Genomic DNA, 23,278 nt, shown 5'->3' on the forward strand with positions numbered 1-23,278 from the left:
CAGCAGCCATTTTGTGTGTTGCCCTTTACATAGGCTATAATACAGCTAAATTCGATTCCAAAGGCCACGTACACCTTGATTGACTTTTCCCTGACCTGGGCATGTTGGAACCATTGCCCCAGGCTGAACCTGTTTGGTCAGTTCCTCTCCCAGTGGCCGAGCAAGATAGCATCAAGGCCCAAAAATTCCATATTTAATCCCATTCTTTCAATCTTGGTATTTTTCAACAGTGAAATGTTTGGAGTCTACCTGAGTCCAGGCACGGCCCGCTTTCTTCTTTTTTGGCACAACAATAATCCCCCAAACTTCCATCGGCTTCAATGCTCTGGAACGGAACTCCTGTTGCATAAAAGAGAACAGCTGCTTTATTGCAAACAATATTTCAGTGCTATCAATAGAACACTGACTTATAAAATGAGGTTCCAATACAGATGTGGATATGTGGGAGAAAGCCCCCTGCTGTACATAATAAAGATATTGCAAGTCACCAAGGAGGTCCATGGTCGTATGGAAGGCAGATGGCCGTGTTCCTTTATATGGTCAAAGGTCTCCAAAGTGACTGCAATATTCTGTTAAAGAACAGCAGAGGGTATTGAATTCTTTATAATACACAATCACCCCATCACCCCTCTCCCTAAACGGCTTCAATCCTTGGTGCCTTGCTTTTCATACAAGACAGTATGTTTGCAACATGAAGAATTAAAGTAAAATCTGCAGCGTAAAATTGAACACACCAAAAAACAATTTGTTGCAAAAAGTGAAGTTAAATTGTATCCGATTTTTAAAAATTCTGTACCTCCGAATGTGTAGAAACATTCAGAGATTCCATCTTTCGTGTATGATCTATATAATGGAAAAAATAAACATGCTGCCTTGAATATGTCCTCTCTGTGGATCAGTGTTTAGTTAAGAAAAACATATCAGAAGAATGTAAAGCCAGTGCTCGTTTTTGTTGTTTAAAGTGCAGATGTAATTATGTTCTGTGATGTACCAATCACCTTGGCTGCTGGCAGCAGGCATTGTGACGTCAGAGTTCAACTGCAATATCTTGCAAAAAGCCCACTAGACACCAGGAATATGCTTTTTGTGTTAGGAGAAAAATGTGGGTGTTGGCAAGTTGCCCTAGTCCATCCCAAACTATCTTTCTGCCTCTCTTGCGTGCAGGGCATCCCCACCCCCACAGCACAAAAGAGGGAATTTGGATGCTTATGTGATTAGTTTTGACATATGGCCCGGCAGAGCGGGGGTAAATCCAAAGTTCTTCTAATTTTCCATGCTCAATGGCTGGATTATTCTGGTCTGTGATTTGACGCCACCCTGGGAAACCTATCAAACCCAGGGATTTGTAAAAATTGAACAGAGAGTGATGGCCAGGGTGGTGTGCCATGCATGGATCCCACAATGTCTTGTAACTCACAATGTCCTTCAAAATACAACTTTTGCATCAAATCAGTCATTTTACCCACATTTCTGTTTCCTAAACGTCCAGAAACTGTGGAGGCCCACAATCTTTCTATCACCCGGAGTTCCGACACTTCTGATAAAAGTGCCTCACCCACTAGTGTGGCTCAGCCGGCGCTTGCATAACAAAAGGCCCCCAAAACACAACGTAGAGACCTTGACATTAGGGGTAGCTGTGGTATTGAGACCCAGGGTCGGCTCCCACTCAGGGTAATTTACCAAACCTGGGTGGTAAGAATTGTGTATATCCCTGCAGAATCCAGAACGTTCTCTCACAGGAATGTGAGAAAAATGCATGTTTTTTGCCAACGTTTGAGGTTTGAAGAACGCTGTGGATAAGAAAAGAGGGAGATCCATGCAAACCAGAATTCCCTGGGTGTCAAGTTTTTTTTAACTGTTTGGGTTTGGTAGGGTTCTCTGGGTGGCGGCAGAGCAGCTTTTCACATACCCAAACCGGGTTGTTTTCCCAACATTGAATTTTGTGGTGTTTTTTCTCATGCACGCTAGGGCTCAGCCACACAAGCGGGGTACCGCTTTGAGTCGGAGACATGTGCGAACACAGAATAGCAGAATATTTTGTTATTACCAACAGGATATCTCTGAAATGTGGCTTCCAAATATAAGCCAGTGTGCGAGAATGAATACATTGTGCAAAATGCCCTCTGAATCACCATAGTATGTGTAACCCCAAAATCAGAGGAGTACAAATAAGCACGGTTCAGTATTTTGAGAACAATTCAGAAATACATAGGTTTCCTTCGTACCCATTTTTCATATGTTAGATTTTACCATAGGAATTACTGCATGGTCGGCACATGATGAAAAATCATTATAAGATGCAGCTCAGTTGTTGTGTCTGCTTATCGCCTGTTTTTGGAAAACCTACAAACCCTATACATCCTTGCGACTTGTAGGGTCTGATGGACGTACCCATATACTGCTTTTGTATCTAAGCCATCGTACCAAGAAATTACAGATGAGACCAAATGTATTTAACTTTCAAGTGCCCAACGGGTTTACACACTTGGGGCCTGGTTCACAAAGGTAAGTTGTACAATTGTTGTAGTAACTTCACTACTTTTTTATAGTCACAAAATATGAGTGTAATTTTACTTTTAGTAATTTTACTAGTAGTAAAATTACACTCATAAAATTAGTAGCAGTAACATTGAACTCGTAGTTTGTGACTACCAGAACAGTAGTAAAGTTAGGTAAACTTACACTTGTGTACGTTTATTCTTGCTGTAGTAAATTTTCTACTGTATTGGTTTTCACAAACTACATGTAATTTTACTACCAGTACTTTTCCTGGTAGTAAAATTACACTTGTAAAATTAGTAATAGTAAAATTACAATCTTTGATTGTAAATACCAAAACAGTAGAAAGGTTACTACAGCAAGAGTAAGTCCTGTATTGCTCACAGCTTTTTCAGGTTTACTTTGTCGACTCTAAAAGGAGTGCATGCCGTAATCAGCGTTTTTCAGCTATGGCCCTGGCTTTAGTCACCAGGCCTTGCTCTTCGAGCAACAGTTGCACTCTGAGAAGGCACAGATGATACTTTGCTGAGACAGCCAAGGTACTCACTAGGCCCTTCACGGATATAGTTTTATCAAATAAACTTTAAATGTTTACACCATACTCTTCTGCGGGATCTGCGACAGGCCCGCTGGGAAGGAGAGGTTTAAGTTCCTATTCCGATCCTATGAATGGGATCCAGCATCAATTTTTTCACTTCGATTAAGATTTCCCTATCCGCTGCATGTGATTTAGAAAGATCAAACACCATGTGGATGTCATTCCTCAGCAAGATTATAAAATGTTAAAGTTATCTGACATCTTCAACGACTCCCTTAGCCCGCCTCACCCAATCCTGTTGTTCAGGGAAACAAAGCAGCATGAGAATAGCGGGATAACCTTTATCTGTTGCTAACGATATAGAGGATTGCATGTCGATCAGAATGGACTTAGTTCCTATTAAATCCAGGCAGCTAATTACCGAACGTTTTGCGAGTTGTGCGCAATTCTAAAATTGTAATGTGCTACTTTTACAAGAAGCAATAACAAAAAAAAGAAAAAGTACATTCCAAAACAGGTCTAGAATTGTTTGCATCCAATGGATTCTTGGATTCACAGTGGCTTACTGATTAAGAGGGTAACCAAGTCATCCGAGACAGGAGCTGATCTAAATGGGTTATTTATAAAGTCATTAAAAAGGTCAAAAAAGTATGCTACTACCTTCCTCAATTCTTTAACGACACAATATGGAAAACTCAACTGCGGTAGGAAACAAACAGTGCAGGAAATATGCATCCCACTGGGGGCAGCTGAACTTCTACGCCTGACACCCCTCAAAGAATACATGTGTTCAGGTTATTCTGTTCCAATATGTAGTATTCCACTCACGTATTTTACTGGAGACGCTGCCTTCACTCTTGGGATCCAATCGATCAATGGGACTTAATTCTCCCTCTTTTTTAATGCTGATTGAGAAAACAGGTGCAGTAACTTTGGGTCCTGTAACAAAAACATGCAAAAAATGTGATTAGTTTTGTTATTTTGTAAACAAAAACATTTAATGAGACCAGTCCTTGCGAGAGAATGAGTTAAAGGTAAACCCTGATCATTCCTACAGAGGGACACAGAGAGGAATTAATTAGTCAAGAAAGTTGTCACCCTGAAGGAGCAAGCACTCGATCCGTAACATCTAGTAGTTATTCTTAAGACTATACAAATGAACGACAAACCTAACTTTGCTAATCTCTCCTGTACATTTTGTAACATTAGTTACCACCATATATGGTTTGATTTGGCAATATATATTGTTATTTGAGTCTTTGAGGTTAGGATTACAGTTCAACAACCAGAAATATTTATTCCTCAATTTAGAGTCAACATTGGGAATCACTCACATTTTGAACTCAGTGGTTGTGCTTCACAGCATCTCTCAATGGACAAATAACCTATTCTGAACCAGGGAATATTATATGAGTTGGTGGAGATAAGTTCACTTCCAAATGGCTCATTCTCTGTACCATTGTGGCTGCTTTGTGAACATGATGTTTTAAAAATTCATGTGATTCGAAAGACGCTAGACCACCATGCTACAACAAAGTAATGCTTGCCCAAAGGCTTGAAATGCGGCAACTATTCCGTAATCTGGGTATCCAAATACGGGGATATTGTTTCAACTAGAGAAGTATCTTCAGTCTGTAAGTATCACCTGAATTCGAGCAAAGGAGGTCACTGCCATGCTGCACACTTGAGCAAGAGTTTGGAAACCATGCCAGGTACCAAGGCAGGCTAAACTGCGTGGAAAACAAGCGAAGAAGGAACTACTTGAATTAATTTGTACCATTGACAATTACCTTAGGAGCATGGCACACCATATTTCTCTTGCTCATCTGTGATATTAAAGAAGGGACCAGACATGAACCAACTCAGCCTTCGCCCTGTTCCAATTCAAACATTCTTGCCTGGAGTGCTAGGCTCAAAAAAGCCGAAAACATGTTTTGGAGTTCCTCATGTATGCTTACAGAGTGGAAATGGTTGAGGCCAGACTGCCCTTGAGACAGAATTTAAACTGACTTGCATATGGTTGTTTCCCCATCTGTAGAGGTACAGTGGATAAATACACAATGAACTGAAATGAAGTGCAAAGTAATTACCTATAACTAATTCCACTAATCACTTTTTGATTTTCTTTAGCACTGTTCCTGAGATCTAACTGATATTACACTAACTATAGATGTTCACGGCTTGAAGGGAGAATTCAGATTTTTTGCGGTATAAAGGAACCGTAAAGTGCAGACCCTGTGACTGTACCGACATGGGTATTAGGGAACACTTCTCCGAGGATTAAGGAAAATGTATTATTTTAACACTTCATTACTTCACACTGCTTTCTGTAGGAAGAAGAGAACTGAACCCTTCAGACACAGTTATCAGGACACACTACTCCACCATGGCGATGTGCAGAGTGCAACACTTTTGACAGAACTATTTTGACACACTATCCTTTCTCAGAGGAGAGCAGAGAGTGCAAATCTTCTCACATAGTTATCGGGACACACTATCCCTTTTCAGCGGCGTGCAAAGAGTGTAACTTGTATAGAATCATTTAATGTTTAGTAGATGCTTCTCGAAGCTTAAACAGAAAAGACAAATATTCCCATCATTTTTCTAACCTGCACTGAGACCATCTTTGCTGTCCTTTTCCTCTGAACCCTGAGGATCCTTCAGACATTGGTTTACCTCGAAGGACAGATCAGGCTTAGCAGCCGCTTCTCCTGTTAAATAAAGAGAAATACAGGACTTTACTTTCAAACATAAAGTATCAACTTCTGAGGGGGCACACAGAGGATAAACACATGTAGTATGGTGGACAGGAACCGCTGGTGCGTACATAAAGAGCATTACTAATAAACTAGAATCCACTTAGTAATTCAGTCTATAAAAGGCACAGAATTTGAGAAGTTCATGGGATGGAGAGAGAACTTAACATTTGAATATTCTTTACTGAAGACCAAAGAGATTTAGTGTGTCCAACCTCCATTTGTAACGCTAAATAAATGGTCTGAAGTGTGCTAATCAGATGAGGACCTCTTCCATTTCACAAACAGAACCCCACACCCAAGACACACAACCCCCTTCCAAGTATGTCAACAAATTAACTCCTAGGAATACTTAAGAAGCCTTTCACCTGGATGTTGTCCTTACTGGCCCAAAGTAAACTACAACCCGCTCTGGCTTGATATGAAAAGGGATCATTCTGAAAATCTGACACGGCGTGAGCTTGTGATGAAAAGAATCCCAACAACATCCACATTGGCCAAACCTATGACACGTGCATGTGTGCTGGAGTGTATGTTAGCGCAATGGTGTGGCTCTGCTCATGGCCACACTTGTGAGTCTATTTACTGAATGTATAACCCTGCATATCTACACAATATATATTTTAAATCATAGTGACATTTCTTTTAGGACTCTTAGGGGAGAAACATACACAGTCTTTTTTACACAGGTTACCCCTCTGTACTTCTAACCCCTTTGTTGGTTGCCCATACCCTGCCCCTCATTGGGGTTTCCTATATGGAGACCCTACTCTTTTCTCGGGATTATAGTTAAAATTCCTATAGTGTTATTGTCATTGCCCCTGTATCCCTCAAATCTTCATATGAAAACCACATTTTTGTGTTTTATTTCCTGTGCTGAAGGATATCTTAGGCTTGACTGAAGGTAAAGGTTTCTAACCCCGCGTTGTGGAAGGTTAAGTCATGACATTTTGGATACAGGTTTCTAACTGAGGCTATTGTGTTCATTCCCGACTGGGACCCTGGACCTTTATCACTGACTGGGACACTGGGGTTAATTACTGACTGGTGTTAATCACAAACTAGACCCTTGGTTGTAATTACTGACTGACAGCCCTTGTGTTAATTACCGACTGGGACCACAGGTGTTAATTATTGACCGGGACAATCTGTGATAATTACTGACTTCCATGCCAAGGAGAAGCAGGCAATAACTTATTTACCTCCTTCATCTGGTGTCGGACAACTGGAAGATGTTCCCTCTCTTGCTCCCATGTGGCACAAAGACAAGTAGTATGGGGTAAGTCTTGTGTTACTTTATGGAAACCCACCCTGTCACCGGAATGCAGTATTTTACCACAGTTCGCAGCGGCCCACGCATTTGCACATGATAATTATCCTAAAGATAAGGATGATACTAACCATTTTGTGAGTGTTTTATATTTTTCTATATAGGAAATCCCAATGAATATGAATGATATAAGCGAGTACCAAGAGTATGTTTTGCGTTTGTTCATCCACCTACAGGTACGTAACTAAAAGTTATACTAACGAGGCAAGGCAACATGGATTTTTTCAGTCCTGACAAAGGCCAACTGACCCACAGAGCTATCTATACAGACTGAAACATGCCAACAATGAAAACAGGATAGTTGGGTAACTGTGTCTCACAACCATCTGCTCTTCTGAAGGTTTTTAATCTTGCCAGAGCAACCACCAATTAACTACTTCTTAGGCTACTCTAGTCAAATCTACTCTGCAACTGAATATATCTATTCCGATCACCAATATAAAAACAAGAGCTCCTACTTGTTTGGTAGAGCCCATCCAGACACAATAATGTTGTGGATGAACTTAGGCCTGATGATGAAGCATATCACAAAAATGTAGTCGAGGGCTTTTTTGTCCCTCCACAAGTGATTCGAGGATACATAAAAAAAAAGTGTAATATCACAAGAGTGATGACTGGTCTTTCTTTACCTTGTGTGTAGTTGTATTATAAGTAGAGAGAAAGTATAAGTGAGAATATGTCACTTCTCACGTTTTGTGTGTAGGAATTACTGACTAGGACCATTGTTGTTAATTTCAGACTGGACCCTTGATTTTAATTACCAACTTGGACCTTGGAGTTAATTACTACTGGGAACTATTGGTGTGAGGTTGGGGGCGTGAGAAGGGTTACTGTTTCTCAGCTGGTCCAAGTAGCTATGGGTATCTGTGGGCATATTGCGCTCCTGATATAGCCATGAATGTATTATCAGAGACAGTGTGAATGTTTGAGATGAGAGAAGTGGGGGTGTGCGTGCGTGTGTGTGAGAGAGAGCGTGTCTGTAGACATTGTGTATCTATCTGCACCTGTGCATGAGTTATATAAATATAATATGTACTGTATTTTATATGTTTGCTTTCAATATCGAAAAATGTAAGATTGTGGTTTTGTTCACTATGCCTAACACTTTTTGGATTTCATTTTTTTTTATCATTTGACTGGGCAATGCCTACTGTACATAGAGGAACGGCAAACTTTAGTAGGGATCATCAGAATTCTTCAGAAGTAGATAGGATTGTGCACAAATTAACAGCCAGCCTAAACGCAAGACTCGGCGGGAAGTAGGTTGTACATAAATGCACACGTGGGAGAGAAGAATGGAGGTCTGCAGTGTAGGTGAGGGAGCGGTGAATCAGAACTTGGAAAATATTGGCTCACAAAATATTGATCATAAAAGCTGTGTATAGAGTGTTGCCAAAATATCTTCACAATGAAGGCCTTCACAGTTGGAAATCGACCAGGAACTGGTATTTCCCACATGAGTTCAAAACAATACAAACTGCTTCTCGGATGTGCCAGTAGTTCATCCTTGTCACTTCTACTCACTTGAGACAGAGGTAATAGTGCCTTTTATCTCAATGTCCTGAAAACTCTGGTCTTCCTTTTCTTTAGGTCTTAACGAAAAGACTGAGGTGGCAATCAGAGGACCTAATAAATAAAGAGATACAGAACAAAATGACCACGTTATCGTAAAAATACAGTAATTATGCTTGCGCTGAGAAAACAGCAAAATTAAACAGCTGAACTCAACATAGGCCCATATTCTGAGTTCCGCTGGCATTCAGATACAGTAATCTGGCACCTGAGATCATAAATACTACAGGATTTGTAATTACAGGATGTAGAATTACCTTTACCTATTCTCTGAGAGGGGACTGTGCTGAAGGATCTCCAATGAAAGGGGTTGTGCTTCGCCTTTTAGTGGGGATGGGGAAGGAAGAGTTGGAAAGAAGGAACTGTGCTGAAGAACCTCCCGTGAGGATGGTGTACGTTTCTTCCGCTCTGAAGAGCCTTCTTCAGGAGAGGCTGTGTTTTCGTCTGCTCAGATGGGAGCTAAGTCAATTGATCTTTAACATGACCCTTCTTCTATGCGCAGTGGAGATTTTTCTGTAGGATGTAGGATGAGAGGTTTTGAGCCCCGTCTCGGTACTGAGGGGAGATGTGCCATGGGACGTTCTACTCAGGAGGAGGCTCAGCTGAGGGATCCTAGGGGAAAGATTATGTTTTGCCTTTGATATGCAGGGCTGTGCAGAACAAAAGGTTATGATTTCCTCAGCTCCGTGACCACCGATTCAGGCTGCACAGAATTACTTTACAAGCTAGGAATATATGCCCCTCACAGGGGTATGGCTTACTTTTTTTCCCCACCAATAAGTCAATAAATATTTTCCCTTTGGGTTAGCTCACAAACCCACTTTCATAATTATCCTGATTTCAATCATTCATCCAAGAATCTAGCTAATATCACCAAGATAAAACCTCAAAAATGTTATAAAATTAGATGTTTTCTTAATTTGTACAACTTTGTACTGGTTAAAAACAGTACATGTAGTCATTCAATTTTGTATGAATCAAATATACAACATAAAATACACAGCCCCAATATTCTTACAACAATTAAAACCATAAATGGTTAAAAACAATGTAAACATTAATAGACATAACATTTATACAAAACGGGAGAATACAATTGATTCTGTCATTCAAAAACACCAATCACAAGTAAATCATAGATTGAACAAACCCCTTTTCAAATAAGGTTCCTTATACTGATTTCATAATTCCAATCAATGTTTAGATGATCTAGTGTAGAATTTGCATTGACGCATTTCGGTGGATTCTTAAAGTTCTTCTTCAGGAAAAAAAAAATATATCTCCCACCAACGTTACATTTAATTGGTGACTGAAACATCCACCCTCCTTTTTTCCCTGAAGGTCCTGTGCATATACATTTGGACCAGTACGATAAAACTGTAAACTTTTTCTTTTCGATTTTTCAGTGGGATTTACAGTCGCCACTCTTCAATCCACTTAATGTTGATTTGTAGATATTTCAAATTGATTAGGCCCAACCAGTGCCTGTAATCTATAAAGAAACCTTGTGGTGTATCAAGTGGGAAATGCAGTCTCCACTTCTTAGGGATATGGAAATTTAAAAGGCCATTAGGATAGGTCCAACATATACCTTCAAAATATTGGCCGGATAGATACTATTGGCCGGATAGATACTCCTCGAGTGCCCTGTAGTGGTAGGGGGGCCCTTCACTTACTCTTTTGGATTACTTTCTTTTCCCACAAAGGCTGGGTTGGTGCTTTATTTAATACATTACTTAACTTATGTGAAGAGAGTTGGAGGCGCTTTCTCTTTTTATTCACCATTCGTTCTGGACAGTCATCCTTCCCCCACTTTGTAGAAAATCTTAACAAAAAACCCAAAAGGTACATGACTTTCCCCACGCAACGAGGGCCACAACCTCCACCGGCTTTTGTGTGTAGGTTAAACTGCACTTTAGAAAATGTGTGCAGTGGTTGAGGAGAATTGCAAGATAACGAAATCCCAGACATTCTCCTTACAAAATGTAAGCAGTGGTCACTAAAACTCTTAAATCACAGCTTAGAGTGCAGTGGAGGATTTTTCTGGTTTGTTCACGCAAATATATCGCTTTTATGTCAAATCCAAAATAAATCAAGAGAATCCATTATTGTAATGACTGAGCACTATTTGGTTTTACACATTCATATTACAAATGTCTAATCTACTTTTCTGAATCTTGAAACAGACTCAGGCCGGAGGGATTATTACACCCTATACTATAAAACAAAGATTGGCAGAGTGTCCTCACCGAGAGAGGTGAACGCTTGTAGGATTTCCTTCATCACATTCTGGTACAGCTCCTTCTGCCAGTGCTGCAAGAGCTTCCACTCCTCGTCAGAGAAACCGGCAGCGACGTCGCAGAAAGTAACTGGCGCCTGGAACAGAACATTTAAAATGAGACGTTATTCAGCTACAAAAACTCATATGATACAGATTCGGAAGGATCTTTTTGAAACTTGAATGTTATATTAATTCATCACGAGATTCACGTTGTAGAAGTGACTCAAAGGAGCAAGCTTTAAAACAAGGACATACATTCTTATAATTGAATATAGGTAGGGACCCCCTCCCAAATATACTTTATGGTCAGAGAGTGAAGGGGAAAGATAACTAGAAGTGAAAATGAAACTCCCTCTTGACCTGAAACCACTTTGCTACTGGGAACCACCTCTAATATCAAAGGCATACATAAACCACATATTCATCTTTTTTTGTTTATTTTCTTTGTTTTTATTTGTAAAGTCTTTTTATCCTTCATTAAATCATTTTTTCTTTTTTTTGAAAACAGATAGTTATTCACTGTATTTCATATCATTTTCTTATAGATACATACACAAAAATTCATTTTATAGTTCTATACATGAAAAAAATATACATCTCTTAAAAAAAACAGACAGTTATTACATACCAGGTCGAGAACCACAAACACAACCACTCACTCATACACCCTAATCACACATAACTTCACTACAACCAAAAAACATCCTGTTGTTATAGACCAGTTGTCCACTATACAACCAAAAGGTTGGATCTTACTAAAGAAATGGCCGGCGCGTTTCGCTGGAAGAACTGCAATGTGGACCACCATCATCAGGACCAGCCAGGGGCAATTACAACAGTGTGTCTCGTGACCTGGAATTAATGTCTCTTTGTTCAAATGTACTGGGTCAACCTGCCAGTACAAGCCTTCTTCACACTTTTGACTGTCTGTCAGAGGTTTGGACCATTACAAATTGGTAACCTAGGGTAAAGTATTATCCACCATCCTTCACAATCTCAATCAGAAAAGGAGTCAGTCGAAGAGGTACTCCACTTCTTTTGTATGTCGCCTCGGGAAGATTTTGACAGAATACACTTGCTCATTCTTCCAGAATGACCTTCATAGTTGTTTAAAAGTAGGTCCCAAAATCCTTCTTTATTCCTATATACCGAATTTTATATAAATCCGCCTGAATCCTATAATTACTTCTTCATCTTCTTTATACGCGGTTGCTCTGGTAGACTTTTATATTGCATTCATCGAGTATCGAAGATCTATATGCGTTCCAGAGCTCCGCCAGCATGCCGGATAAATCTTAGTTCTGCATACATTTTTATAACGCATATAGCTTTAAACATCTGGACGACTAACATGTTTCAAAATATTACATCCAACTGCCATATCAACATGATCAACTGCAAACACCTTAAACCACCACAAAATAATAATTGGTGCTTTTACAAGTTACACACAAATTGCTTCACAGTTGTAACCTACCTAATTAGATTTCCATGCACTGCCAGCACACCTGGTGCAGCCATGACACTGGCCCTACCCTTATATCTGGTCCTTCATAATGCACTCTGCCACTGCACGGAGGCACATGGTTTATCAAAGCCATTACATCACTGACATATTATCTAATCCAGGCTGCGGTCCAGTTTTTGTCAGTTATTACAACCATTTTAAAAACGGTTTAGCGCGAGACCTACATTAATCTGAATAAATAAAGAAAAAACGGGTTTTCAAAAATGAAAAAGACGCCATGTGTACATGATGCTTTCCTTTCATCCTTTCTGGCAGTCTGAGACTGAAGCCGGATTACCGGTCAGCCTCTCGTGTTAGACCCAGGGCACCACTCCCTCTTACATGAAGTATTGAGAAAGTATTTAAAACCCTGCAGTTCGATTATGACAACATGGGTTCTGTCTTTGATTGCTGCTACTTCTAAAAGGGTCATTTTCATGCCCAATTTTGCTGAAAAGGGTAGTGTAGGCAGCCAAGTACCCGACAAGTCCTGTAATTCTACTCAGCAGTGGTGCAGGTTTAAGCCCATGCCACTGGCCTCAGAAACGTCGTTGCATTTGTAGATACCTTATGTTATTTATTTCTTCTTCTCTGCATTTGCCATAACAAATACAAACCAAAGTGATTGGAAAAATAGTACAACACCCCAAGAAACATTTAAAACATTTACAAAGTGCTTATAATACTATATAAATTAAAATTAGTTACAAACCCATTTCCCAGTCAAAATCCAGGTAATCCAAATGAACATAGAAACTGCAAGGTAAATAAATCTCTGGGTAATCAGCTCTGTAACTGAGAGCTAAAGTGTCCATTTAGTTACAAACGTTTTAAGTGTAAATTAAAGGAGCAAGCTATATTATGCGTACTCCTCTACCTTTAACAAAATAGCATGAAGTTGGTAATGGTCTCAATTTCACCACAATCACATACCGCATCAGTCCCCTTGGGCTTGCTCTATAAGTCTTCAAGTGGGAAGAGGCAGAATTTTATGTAGAAAGACCGTTGTATCTCAGGGTAGATGTCATCCAAACAGGGTTCAGAACCAACATTAGACGGCTGTGTGCCGTTTGGGCGGGGAATTGTTCACTCACTCACTTCCGGTTAAGCCCTTTAGGCCCACTTCCGCTGGTGCGCGGTCTAGTTCTCCGCCACCACGATAGCTATAAACCACCATGAAACTTACGCGCAGCGGGCGCGACAAAGTAAAGCCCGTCTGCGCCCCTCCGCGCCTAGCCCATGCCTAGTGCCAAAAACCGTGGTACAACAATGTCAGGTCCAATTCAATACACAATTCAGGACCTCCATGGATTAAATAAATTAGACGCCAATCAGGATTGCATGAGATGCACACTAGATAAGGGAGTTTATTCCAGTCAATTTAAATGTACATGTAGCTTTACACTCCCGGGCCAACAAAAGATTGGCCGCATCTCTAATTCAAATCCAAAAACTAAGCAGCTTAGTACCAAGAAAGGTGCAGAAACACATTGTGGCCTGATTAATGTAAGGTCACTGGGGACCTATACCAATTGGTTAAACGATGCATTTAAGGCTATTGCACCACCAGAAATTTTAAAAAACAGGAATCGCACTCAACTATCAGCCCCATGGTTTACGGAAGTTTTGCGACTAGAGAAACAAAAATGTCGCAGACTAGAAAGGCGCTGGAGAATAAAATACGAGGCTGAGGATAAAAATAGCTACAAATATGCACTAGCCAATTATAAATCTCTTATGATCATGGAAAAAAAGACTTATTTCACTAAACAAATTGAGCAAGCTAAAAACTCAACTAAGGAACTGTTTGGGGTGGTTGAAAAACTAACGGTCATATCCAATAAATCTACAGTTGGAAGTAGTCAAGTTCTCTGTGATAACATTGCAACCATGTTCAGGAATAAAGTCTATGACATCTATAATAATTTCTCCGCCATCCCCAATCTTTCAATCTCAGTTTCCCCCATCTTTAAAATTAAAGAGAATGATGTTTTTAGTTTCTCTCAGGTGCATAGTGAACTGGTGGAAAATCTCATTCAAGAAATAAAATCCGGCTCCCCTGCAGTACTAAAAAGTATAGCAAAGGAGGTGAGTCCTATACTGACCAACATTTTTAACAATATGTTCCTATCAGGCTCATTCCCGGCCATCTGGAAGGACACAGCGATTCTTCCTTTGATAAAGAAGGCTAACCTGGATATAACGATAACAAATAACTATCGTCCAATTGCTAGACTACCTTTCCCGGCGAAATAGCTGAGAAAATAATGAATATACAACTTTCTCAGTTCATTCAGGAAAAGGATCTACTTGACCCCTCTCAATTTGGTTTCCGGTCAGGGCACTGTACGAAAACGGCACTAATTAAGGCTACCGAGGAGATCAGGGCAGCTATGGATCAGGGAGGTGCGGCTGTTCTGATTCTCCTCGATTTGTCGGCTGCCTTCGATACTGAGCACCATGATACACTGCTTCAGCGTCTGGGAAAGATAGGAGTAAAGAAATCAGCTCTCTCCTTAATAGTATCATTCATAAAAAACAGGAAACAGACTGTGACCCTTGATCAGTTTCAAGTGGCCCCTTATGTACTCCCTTGGGGGGTTCCTCAGGGGTCATCGTTAAGTCCATCCCTGTTCAACATTTATGTGTCAGAATTGGCCCCCTTGGTTAAAAAATTCGGCTTCAATTTAACATCATATGCCGATGACACTCAAATTGTGGTAGCGGTGCATAAAGATCAAGCTCCACCTGCTTCTCAATTACAGAATTGTATGAGAGAAGTTAGTCACTGGATGGGAAGACACTGCCTCAAATTGAACTCGGATAAAACCGAGGTAGTTATCTTTGGAAATCTCTGACCCATATGGGATGACTTATGGTGGCCGGTGGATATTGGAGAACTACCGAAGCCGGTAGAAAAGACAAAGAACCTCGGGTGTGGATTGATAACAAACGTACCTTTTTTCTCAGCAAACTAATTCAACAGTGTCCGCTGCATTCTACCTGATAAGAAAACTGAAAAAGATTATACCCTTCATCCCCTCAGACCTTAGGAGGACGATGGTAACAATGTTAGTGCTTTCGAAATTAGATTATTGCAATGGCCTCTATCCTGGGTTGCAAAAGCAGCACCTGAAAAAATTGCAAATGGTACAGAATGCCGCTGTTAGGCTCTTGTTGGATGTACCAAAATATCAATCTGTTTCAGAGGATATGCGGAAACTCCACTGGTTACCTGTGATTCAGCGCATTAAATTTAAAGTACTGTGCCTCGCTTACAAGGCATTGAATAACATTGGGCCAGAACCACTGAAAAGTTTGTTTGCATGGTACCACCCAGGTAGATGTTTAAGGTCTTCCAACGCCAGGTTGATGCTGGTACCTAAAATTCGTAAGGCAAATTGGGGTGGCCGAAGTATAAGCTACTGTACAGGTAAACTCTGGAACACTCTTCCAGCAGATATCCGAGCAGCCAACTCATTTATCACCTTTAGAAAAAGTCTGAAAACCTGGTTGTTTAACTAAGTTTACCGTATCCTTTTTTTCTTTTTCTTCTGTCCAGGCTACTTAGGTCCAGCGCCAAGACACTTCCGGGTATTCGTGCGCTTTAGAAATCATCATAACATAACATAACAGATTTATGTTTAGGATAACCATGTCCCATGATCCAATTCTTAATTAACTCAAATGCCATTCAATTCTTATATTGCCAATAGACATCCTTTACCTTATTTATTGTTTCCATATCAATTGCCGTGGGATCCCTACAAATAATGTCAGGATTCAGGTGCTTTAAGGTACTATAAACATGCTTCCACCAGGGCATTCTGGCAGGCCAGGGCCATTTTCTGTAGGCATAACCAGTATACTACTGGGGCTAGGGCAATAATATCTGAAACTCATCTCATGCCCAGTCCCAATTGTTGCGATGCTAAAGGTATACCCCTGCCCCTGCCGTAATGGTGCCCTCGGAAGCCTATTCTCAATTTTCTGAAATGCAGAGGAATCCGTGTAGCTCCAAATTTCAGCTCCATATATCGCAGCTGCACCGGTTGTTGCTCTGTACCCATGTAATAATGAGGTCTGAGACTGCCTCCCTGTTCTTTGTTTGCACCTAATAACTGCGGCTGCTGCCGGCCTCAAAATTGCAGCCACTGTTTCCCTACGTTGTTTCCATGACATTTAATTTTTGTACCAGATTCCCAAGTAACCAAAATAGTTTACGTGTTCAAATGTGTCGCTATTCACTGAGTAGGAGAATTTTAAATTAGTTTTAGATTCCAGTATCATATATTTAGTCTTGGAATATTAATAGTTGAATGTTTCATGTCACAATAACCTGGAAAGCCCTTTATCAATTTATGCACAGAACTTTCAGTAAGAGAGATCAACATTGCATCGTATGCAAATAACACAATGATATGTGTATAACTAAGCTTCTGACAATCCACGTTCAAGTTATCAAGCTATGAGCCAACATCATACAAAAATAGGGAAAAGAGCAAAGGGGCCAAAACACACCCTTGCCGCACACTCGCAGTTATCAAAATGCTGTTTGTATCCCCTAAATCCACAGTGCACTTGGGCAAATGTATCTCTATGGATTCAGGAACAACAGCAAATCGATTCTATTGGATGCTTGTGAGGGTTGCTAAACGCTGGTTCATGTCCAGTGAATACACATTTAAGAAACACTAGAACTGCATATGCACACCACACTGAACAAAGGCTAGGCTAAAATAAAGTGTGTAAAGCAGGCCTGCCACTATCGTGGCCCTCCTCTTTGAGCGTTAGTGGGCCAGGAGGGGGGTCACTGACTAAAAGCATTTAGAGTGTCACTATATTTGTCACCCCACCTTTAGGCCTGCACTGAAGGGATAGGAAAGAAGATATCAAAATGTGCCAAAGCAAAACCCCAGCAGGAAAGTGGCCGGCACACTGAGGCCTCCCATGTCCCTTCTGGGTGCAGTGCAGGCAGCTAACGAAAACCTGCCTATATGGGCCCCAGGCCCAACACTCCGGGCCTGTGGCGCCGCTCTGCTTCCTCCCGGTTCTTCTGAGGGCTTTCTGCTACTTTTGCCTTGTTTATACTGCTTTCTCATTCCTCTCTCCCTTCTTTCTGAGTGCTTTCTCATTCCTCTCTCCCTTCTTTCTGAGTGCTTTCTCATTCCTCTCTCCCTTCTTTCTGAGTGCTTTCTCATTCCTCTCTCCCTTCTTTCTGAGTGTTTTCTCATTCCTCTGTTTCTTCTTTCTGAGTGCTTTCTCATTCCTCTCTCCCTTCTTTCTGAGTGTTTTCTCATTCCTCTGTTTCTTCTTTCTGAGTGCTTTCTCATTCCTCTCTCCCTTCTTTCTGAGTGCTTTCTCATTCCTCTCTCCCTTCTTTCTGAGTGCTTTCTCCTTCCTTCACTCCCTTCTTTCTGAGTGCTTTCTCCTTCCTTCACTCCCTTCTTTCTGAGTGCTTTCTCCTTCCTTCTCTCCCTTCTTTCTGAGTGCTTTCTCCTTCCTTCACTCCCTTCTTTCTGAGTGCTTTCTCCTTCCTTCACTCCCTTCTTTCTGAGTGCTTTCTCCTTCCTTCTCTCCCTTCTTTCTGAGTGCTTTCTCCTTCCTTCTCTCCCTTCTTTCTGAGTGCTTTCTCCTTCCTTCACTCCCTTCTTTCTGAGTGCTTTCTCCTTCCTTCTCTCCCTTCTTTCTGAGTGCTTTCTCCTTCCTTCACTCCCTTCTTTCTGAGTGCTTTCTCCTTCCTTCACTCCCTTCTTTCTGAGTGCTTTCTCCTTCCTTCTCTCCCTTCTTTCTGAGTGCTTTCTCATTCCTCTCTCCCTTCTTTCTGAGTGCTTTCTCATTCCTCTCTCCCTTCTTTCTGAGTGTTTTCTCATTCCTCTCTCCCTTCTTTCTGAGTGCTTTCTCCTTCCTTCACTCCCTTCTTTCTGAGTGCTTTCTCCTTCCTTCACTCCCTTCTTTCTGAGTGCTTTCTCCTTCCTTCTCTCCCTTCTTTCTGAGTGCTTTCTCATTCCTTCTCTCCCTTCTTTCTGAGTGCTTTCTCATTCCTCTCTCCCTTCTGTCTGAGTGCTTTCTCATTTCTCTCTCCCTTCTTTCTGAGTGCTTTCTCTCCTTCCTTCTCTCCCTTCTTTCTGAGTGCTTTCTCATTTCTCTCTCCCTTCTTTCTGAGTGCTTTCTCATTCCTCTCTCCCTTCTTTCTGAGTGCTTTCTCATTCCTACTCTCCCTTCTTTCTGAGTGCTTTCTCATTTCTCTCTCCCTTCTTTCTGAGTGCTTTCTCATTCCTCTCTCCCTTCTTTCTGAGTGTTTTCTCATTCCTTCTCCCTTCTTTCTGAGTGCTTTCTCCTTCCTTCTCTCCCTTCTTTCTGAGTGCTTTCTCATTCCTCTCTCCCTTCTTTCTGAGTGCTTTCTCATTCCTTCTCTCCCTTCTTTCTGAGTGCTTTCTCATTCCTCTCTCCCTTCTTTCTGAGTGCTTTCTCATTCCTCTCTCCCTTCTTTCTGAGTGTTTTCTCATTCCTTCTCCCTTCTTTCTGAGTTTTTTCTCCTTCCTTCTCTCCCTTCTTTCTGAGTGCTTTCTCATTCCTCTCTCCCTTCTTTCTGAGTGCTTTCTCCTTCCTTCTCTCCCTTCTTTCTGAGTGCTTTCTCATTCCTCTCTCCCTTCTTTCTGAGTGCTTTCTCATTCCTTCTCTCCCTTCTTTCTGAGTGCTTTCTCATTCCTTCTCTCCCTTCTTTCTGAGTGCTTTCTCATTCCTCTCTCCCTTCTTTCTGAGTGCTTTCTCATTCCTACTCTCCCTTCTTTCTGAGTGTTTTCTCATTCCTCTGTTTCTTCTTTCTGAGTGCTTTCTCCTTCCTTCACTCCCTTCTTTCTGAGTGCTTTCTCATTCCTACTCTCCCTTCTTTCTGAGTGTTTTCTCATTCCTCTCTCCCTTCTTTCTGAGTGCTTTCTCCTTCCTTCTCTCCCTTCTTTCTGAGTGCTTTCTCCTTCCCTCTCTCCCTTCTTTCTGAGTGCTTTCTCATTCCTTCACTCCCTTCTTTCTGAGTGCTTTCTCCTTCCTTCACTCCCTTCTTTCTGAGTGCTTTCTCCTTCCTTCTCTCCCTTCTTTCTGAGTGCTTTCTCCTTCCTTCTCTCCCTTCTTTCTGAGTGCTTTCTCATTCCTTCTCTCCCTTCTTTCTGAGTGCTTTCTCCTTCCTTCTCTCCCTTCTTTCTGAGTGCTTTCTCCTTCCTTCTCTCCCTTCTTTCTGAGTGCTTTCTCCTGCTTTTGACTCATTCACTATTTTCTCCGCAAAGCAGCTAGCAACTCAAGCACCTTGAAACCCTCACGGGTGATTTGCAGCACTTGATAAATCTTGACTGATTGAGCAACTAATTCAAAGAATACAGGAAAACATGTTATAAATGAAAATAAACGAAGACGAGGAAGGGCAGGAGCACTGAGGAAGGTGGCTGGTGAGCGGGAGCCGGTGTGAGCCGTTGAACCCGGGCAGGAGATGGTTGGGGGAGAGGGCTCACTCGGTCCTTGAAAGGAACGAACCCTGGGGCTGCAGACCACGACATTCATTGCAGTATTTTACCTCTACTTGTACTTTGTACACTTTTGTAACCTGCACACTTGTCACTTTTTCCTCCTGTAATGCACCGTTTGCGCCTCTTGTATTTTGTTGGCTCACGATTGACATTATTGCTTCTTTTAATGTAACGTTTGCTTTTGTAATTTGTTCACTTGTAATTTTCTCATGTATCAGTTCTGTTCCTATTGTGAAGCGCTCTGACGCCTTCGGGTAAAGTCCGTGCTATAGAAAAACGCACGAATAAAATAAAAAAATTGAAGGACAGTTGGTGCTCGGACTGTGTTCACCTCCTTCCTTTGTTTTCTCTCCTCCCCTGCACTGTTTACCTATTTTTCATGTTGTATTTTTATCTCTGTTTTGCTTCCTTGCCGCTTTCTTAATTCTTAATATTTAATGCAATTTGTCTTCCCTCTTTACTGTGTGTATGTAAAGCGCTCCGATACCCACGGGTCGAGCTGGCGCTGTATAAAACTGATAAAATAAAATAAATACAATAAACCTGAGGGCGGGAGTCAGGCTCATGGGAGGGGTAGAGGGAAAGCAGGGAGTAGTGTCAAGGGGAGGTCTGACAGGCAGCCCGGCGGAGGGAGCGGTGGGAGCCGGGTCAGGGCCTCCGGCCGTCGGGGTCCCCGGGCGGCGGGGTCAGGGCCCCCGCATGCAGGGCCGGGAGCCCCGCGCACTTGCCTGGGTGGAGCCCTGCCTCTGCAGGCCGGTCCGAGCCTCCATGGCTCCTCGCAGCGCCCCGCCCGCGGGCGGCACAGGCTGGGCCTCGGCGCCGTCCGCCGGGGCTCTTCGGAGGGGACGGAGAGGAGGAGAGGGCCGGGGACCGCTTCAGCCACTGCGCCCTGCGGAGGATCCGGGACGAATGACTGCGCATGCGCGGCGAAGAGTCACTAGTCCTGGGAGCATGCGCAGTGACTCCGTGAGCATGCGCAGTGCAAGAATAGAGGTTTCAAGCGTACCCACAGCACCCTGCGCGGCAGTGGGGAATGCCTGCGCATGCGTGGAAAAGATTCACATCTCAGAGGAGCGTGCGCAGTGCAAGAATAATAGTTCCAAGCGTACCCACAGCACCTTGCGCGGCTGCGGAGGAATGACTGCGCGTGCGCGGACAAGGCTTACTGCTCAGGGGAGCATACGCAGTGCAAGAACGGAGGTTCTAAGCGTCACCGGAAGCTCTCTGAGCATGCGCGTGATGAAGACCAACGTTAACCTCTTATAGCAAGTTTTCTGCGCATACAAACTGGCAAACTAGCGCCCTCTGACGGTCGGAGAGGCACGGTGCATGCACACTGAGACCTTGGAGCCTTCTGTCATTCCTAGTTCAGCCAGGAAAAAAGAGTTAGGTAATAAATACCATGTATGACTTCATATAAACTGATGACGTAACCTATGCCGACCATGATGTCACCAGAGGTGATGTGTAAACTAATATCCTGAAAAAAAAAGCCGCGATGGGTGTCCACAATTCTTCACCTATATATACATTTTCCTCTCTATCAAGCAGGGCCAATTCTGTGGAACACACTTCCCCTACATATACGGAAAGAGGAAAACTACGCTAGCTTCCGGAAATATGTAAAAACCTGGCTTTTCCAGAAACAACTGTGCTAAAATTCTAACTCTGCATATACCTTTGTCCAACCCAATGTCAAAGGCGCCGGGAAACCCTTGTTGGGTAGCTGAGCGCCATACAAATGCAAAAAATAAAATAAAATAAAGCAGAGGGGAGGATGTGGCGTAACGGGCAGAGCTGCCAACCTTGGAGCTGGAAAACCAAGATTCGAGCCTCGGCGTCGGCTCATCTTCCTGTGCTTCTGGGCACATCGATTAATCTCCTCGTGCCTACCAAAAATGAATGTGTCCTCGTGTAACGCAACTGATGCTCGCGTAAAGCGCTCCAATTCCTTCAGGTTGGCTTCTCGCTATATAAATCTGCAACAACAAAAAAAAGGAAAGTTTCAATTCTATGTCAGGACTGGAGGCTTTCATGATGCACCAGGACCCTCGTGGTTTTGGGGCGGACTTTAACAGGAACAACATCATATGCAGGCGGTTTTAATATTAGGGTGTGGTTAGTTAACATGAGGGAAAGTTTCAATTCTATTAAGGATGCTGCAGCAAGGATTATGCATGTCTTTCTACACTCTTTTTTATGTAGCAAGTTCAAAGATCAAGTAAAAAAAAAACTGCGAACACTACATGTTCCATGAACCAAAGGGAGGAGTGTCCATGACAACTATTAACCAATCATACTACAGTCCGCATGTCCATATAAATCCGTGTTCCACAAAGTCCTTCCTCTTTGTCACTGTAGGAAGTTAAGTTCAAGCAGTTTCAATCCACCTTGGAATCCGAACCTACGAACAGAACATACTCTGGTAAGCATAAGCATACGCTGCTAATGTACTAAATAAACCACAACATAGTAATTCATTGACCTGTTACAATCGTACATCCAGTGACCATAGTACAATCCTCACATCGATTAACTAAAGAACATGTAATATCTCATCCATGAACTTGACTCCTGGTAAACATGCTGTAACAATAAAACAATAACACATGAATTCCAATGCACTGTTCACGAAAAAAGAGAGTTCCATAATGATCATAACACACCTGTACATGTTACCTCCTGGTATATGCTGGTGACATGGTACATCCAATCATAACAAGATTTAGATATACTCCCTGGAACCCATAAAATGGGGCGTGATGGCAGATTGTAAATATGCTAAGGGAGGGATAACTCTCGCCTCCGCATCCTTAATAGAATTGAAACTTTCCTTTGTGTCAACTAGGACATTTTTCATTCTATGCCAGGACCAAGGTGAGGATTATGCATGTCCAAAGCTCAATAACCACCAGTGATACAGCACTCTTGCCTTGATGTCTAGAGCTCTGACATCCGAAACTCTCTTACAAGAGATGAGGCAGAGTAACACGGGCCATTATGCAGAATCTCTTTCCTGGAAAGATATTGGTTATCCTGCTAATTGGAAAGAAGACGTAGATCTAGATTAACATCCCATAACCTATAATATCTAAGTTCCAGGGGTCGTGACATTCTGACACCTTTGAGCAGCTTACAAACCCGTGGATGCTCCCCCACCGGAATGTTATTGATGGGGTGGTGTCCAAATAAAATGGCCGACCTGAAGGAATTCACTGTGCAGAAAGCAAGCTCCGTGCTGGACAGTTCTGCCAGGAAATTCAGGATGCCTGTAA

At 42.1% G+C, this 23,278-nt stretch overlaps 1 protein-coding gene across 1 annotated transcript in view; it reads right to left on the reverse strand.

Moving 5' to 3' along the window:
• LOC144770938 (uncharacterized) overlaps nucleotides 1-20,917 on the reverse strand; it is a 35,852-nt gene extending 14,935 nt beyond the window's left edge. Inside the window, exons 1-6 of the mRNA XM_078655773.1 lie at nucleotides 20,732-20,917; nucleotides 10,945-11,071; nucleotides 8,648-8,749; nucleotides 5,647-5,748; nucleotides 3,866-3,976; nucleotides 250-339 (exon numbers count right to left, since the gene is read on the reverse strand). Of these exons, the coding sequence (XP_078511899.1) occupies nucleotides 250-339; nucleotides 3,866-3,976; nucleotides 5,647-5,748; nucleotides 8,648-8,749; nucleotides 10,945-11,071; nucleotides 20,732-20,773 (574 nt within the window). The 5' untranslated portion in view covers nucleotides 20,774-20,917. The remainder of the gene's footprint in view (nucleotides 1-249; nucleotides 340-3,865; nucleotides 3,977-5,646; nucleotides 5,749-8,647; nucleotides 8,750-10,944; nucleotides 11,072-20,731) is intronic.
• Between the last annotated feature and the right edge of the window lie 2,361 nt (nucleotides 20,918-23,278).

Source organism: Lissotriton helveticus, chromosome 7 (assembly GCF_964261635.1).
Source record: "Lissotriton helveticus chromosome 7, aLisHel1.1, whole genome shotgun sequence".
In the NCBI taxonomy this organism is placed as follows: domain Eukaryota; kingdom Metazoa; phylum Chordata; class Amphibia; order Caudata; family Salamandridae; genus Lissotriton; species Lissotriton helveticus.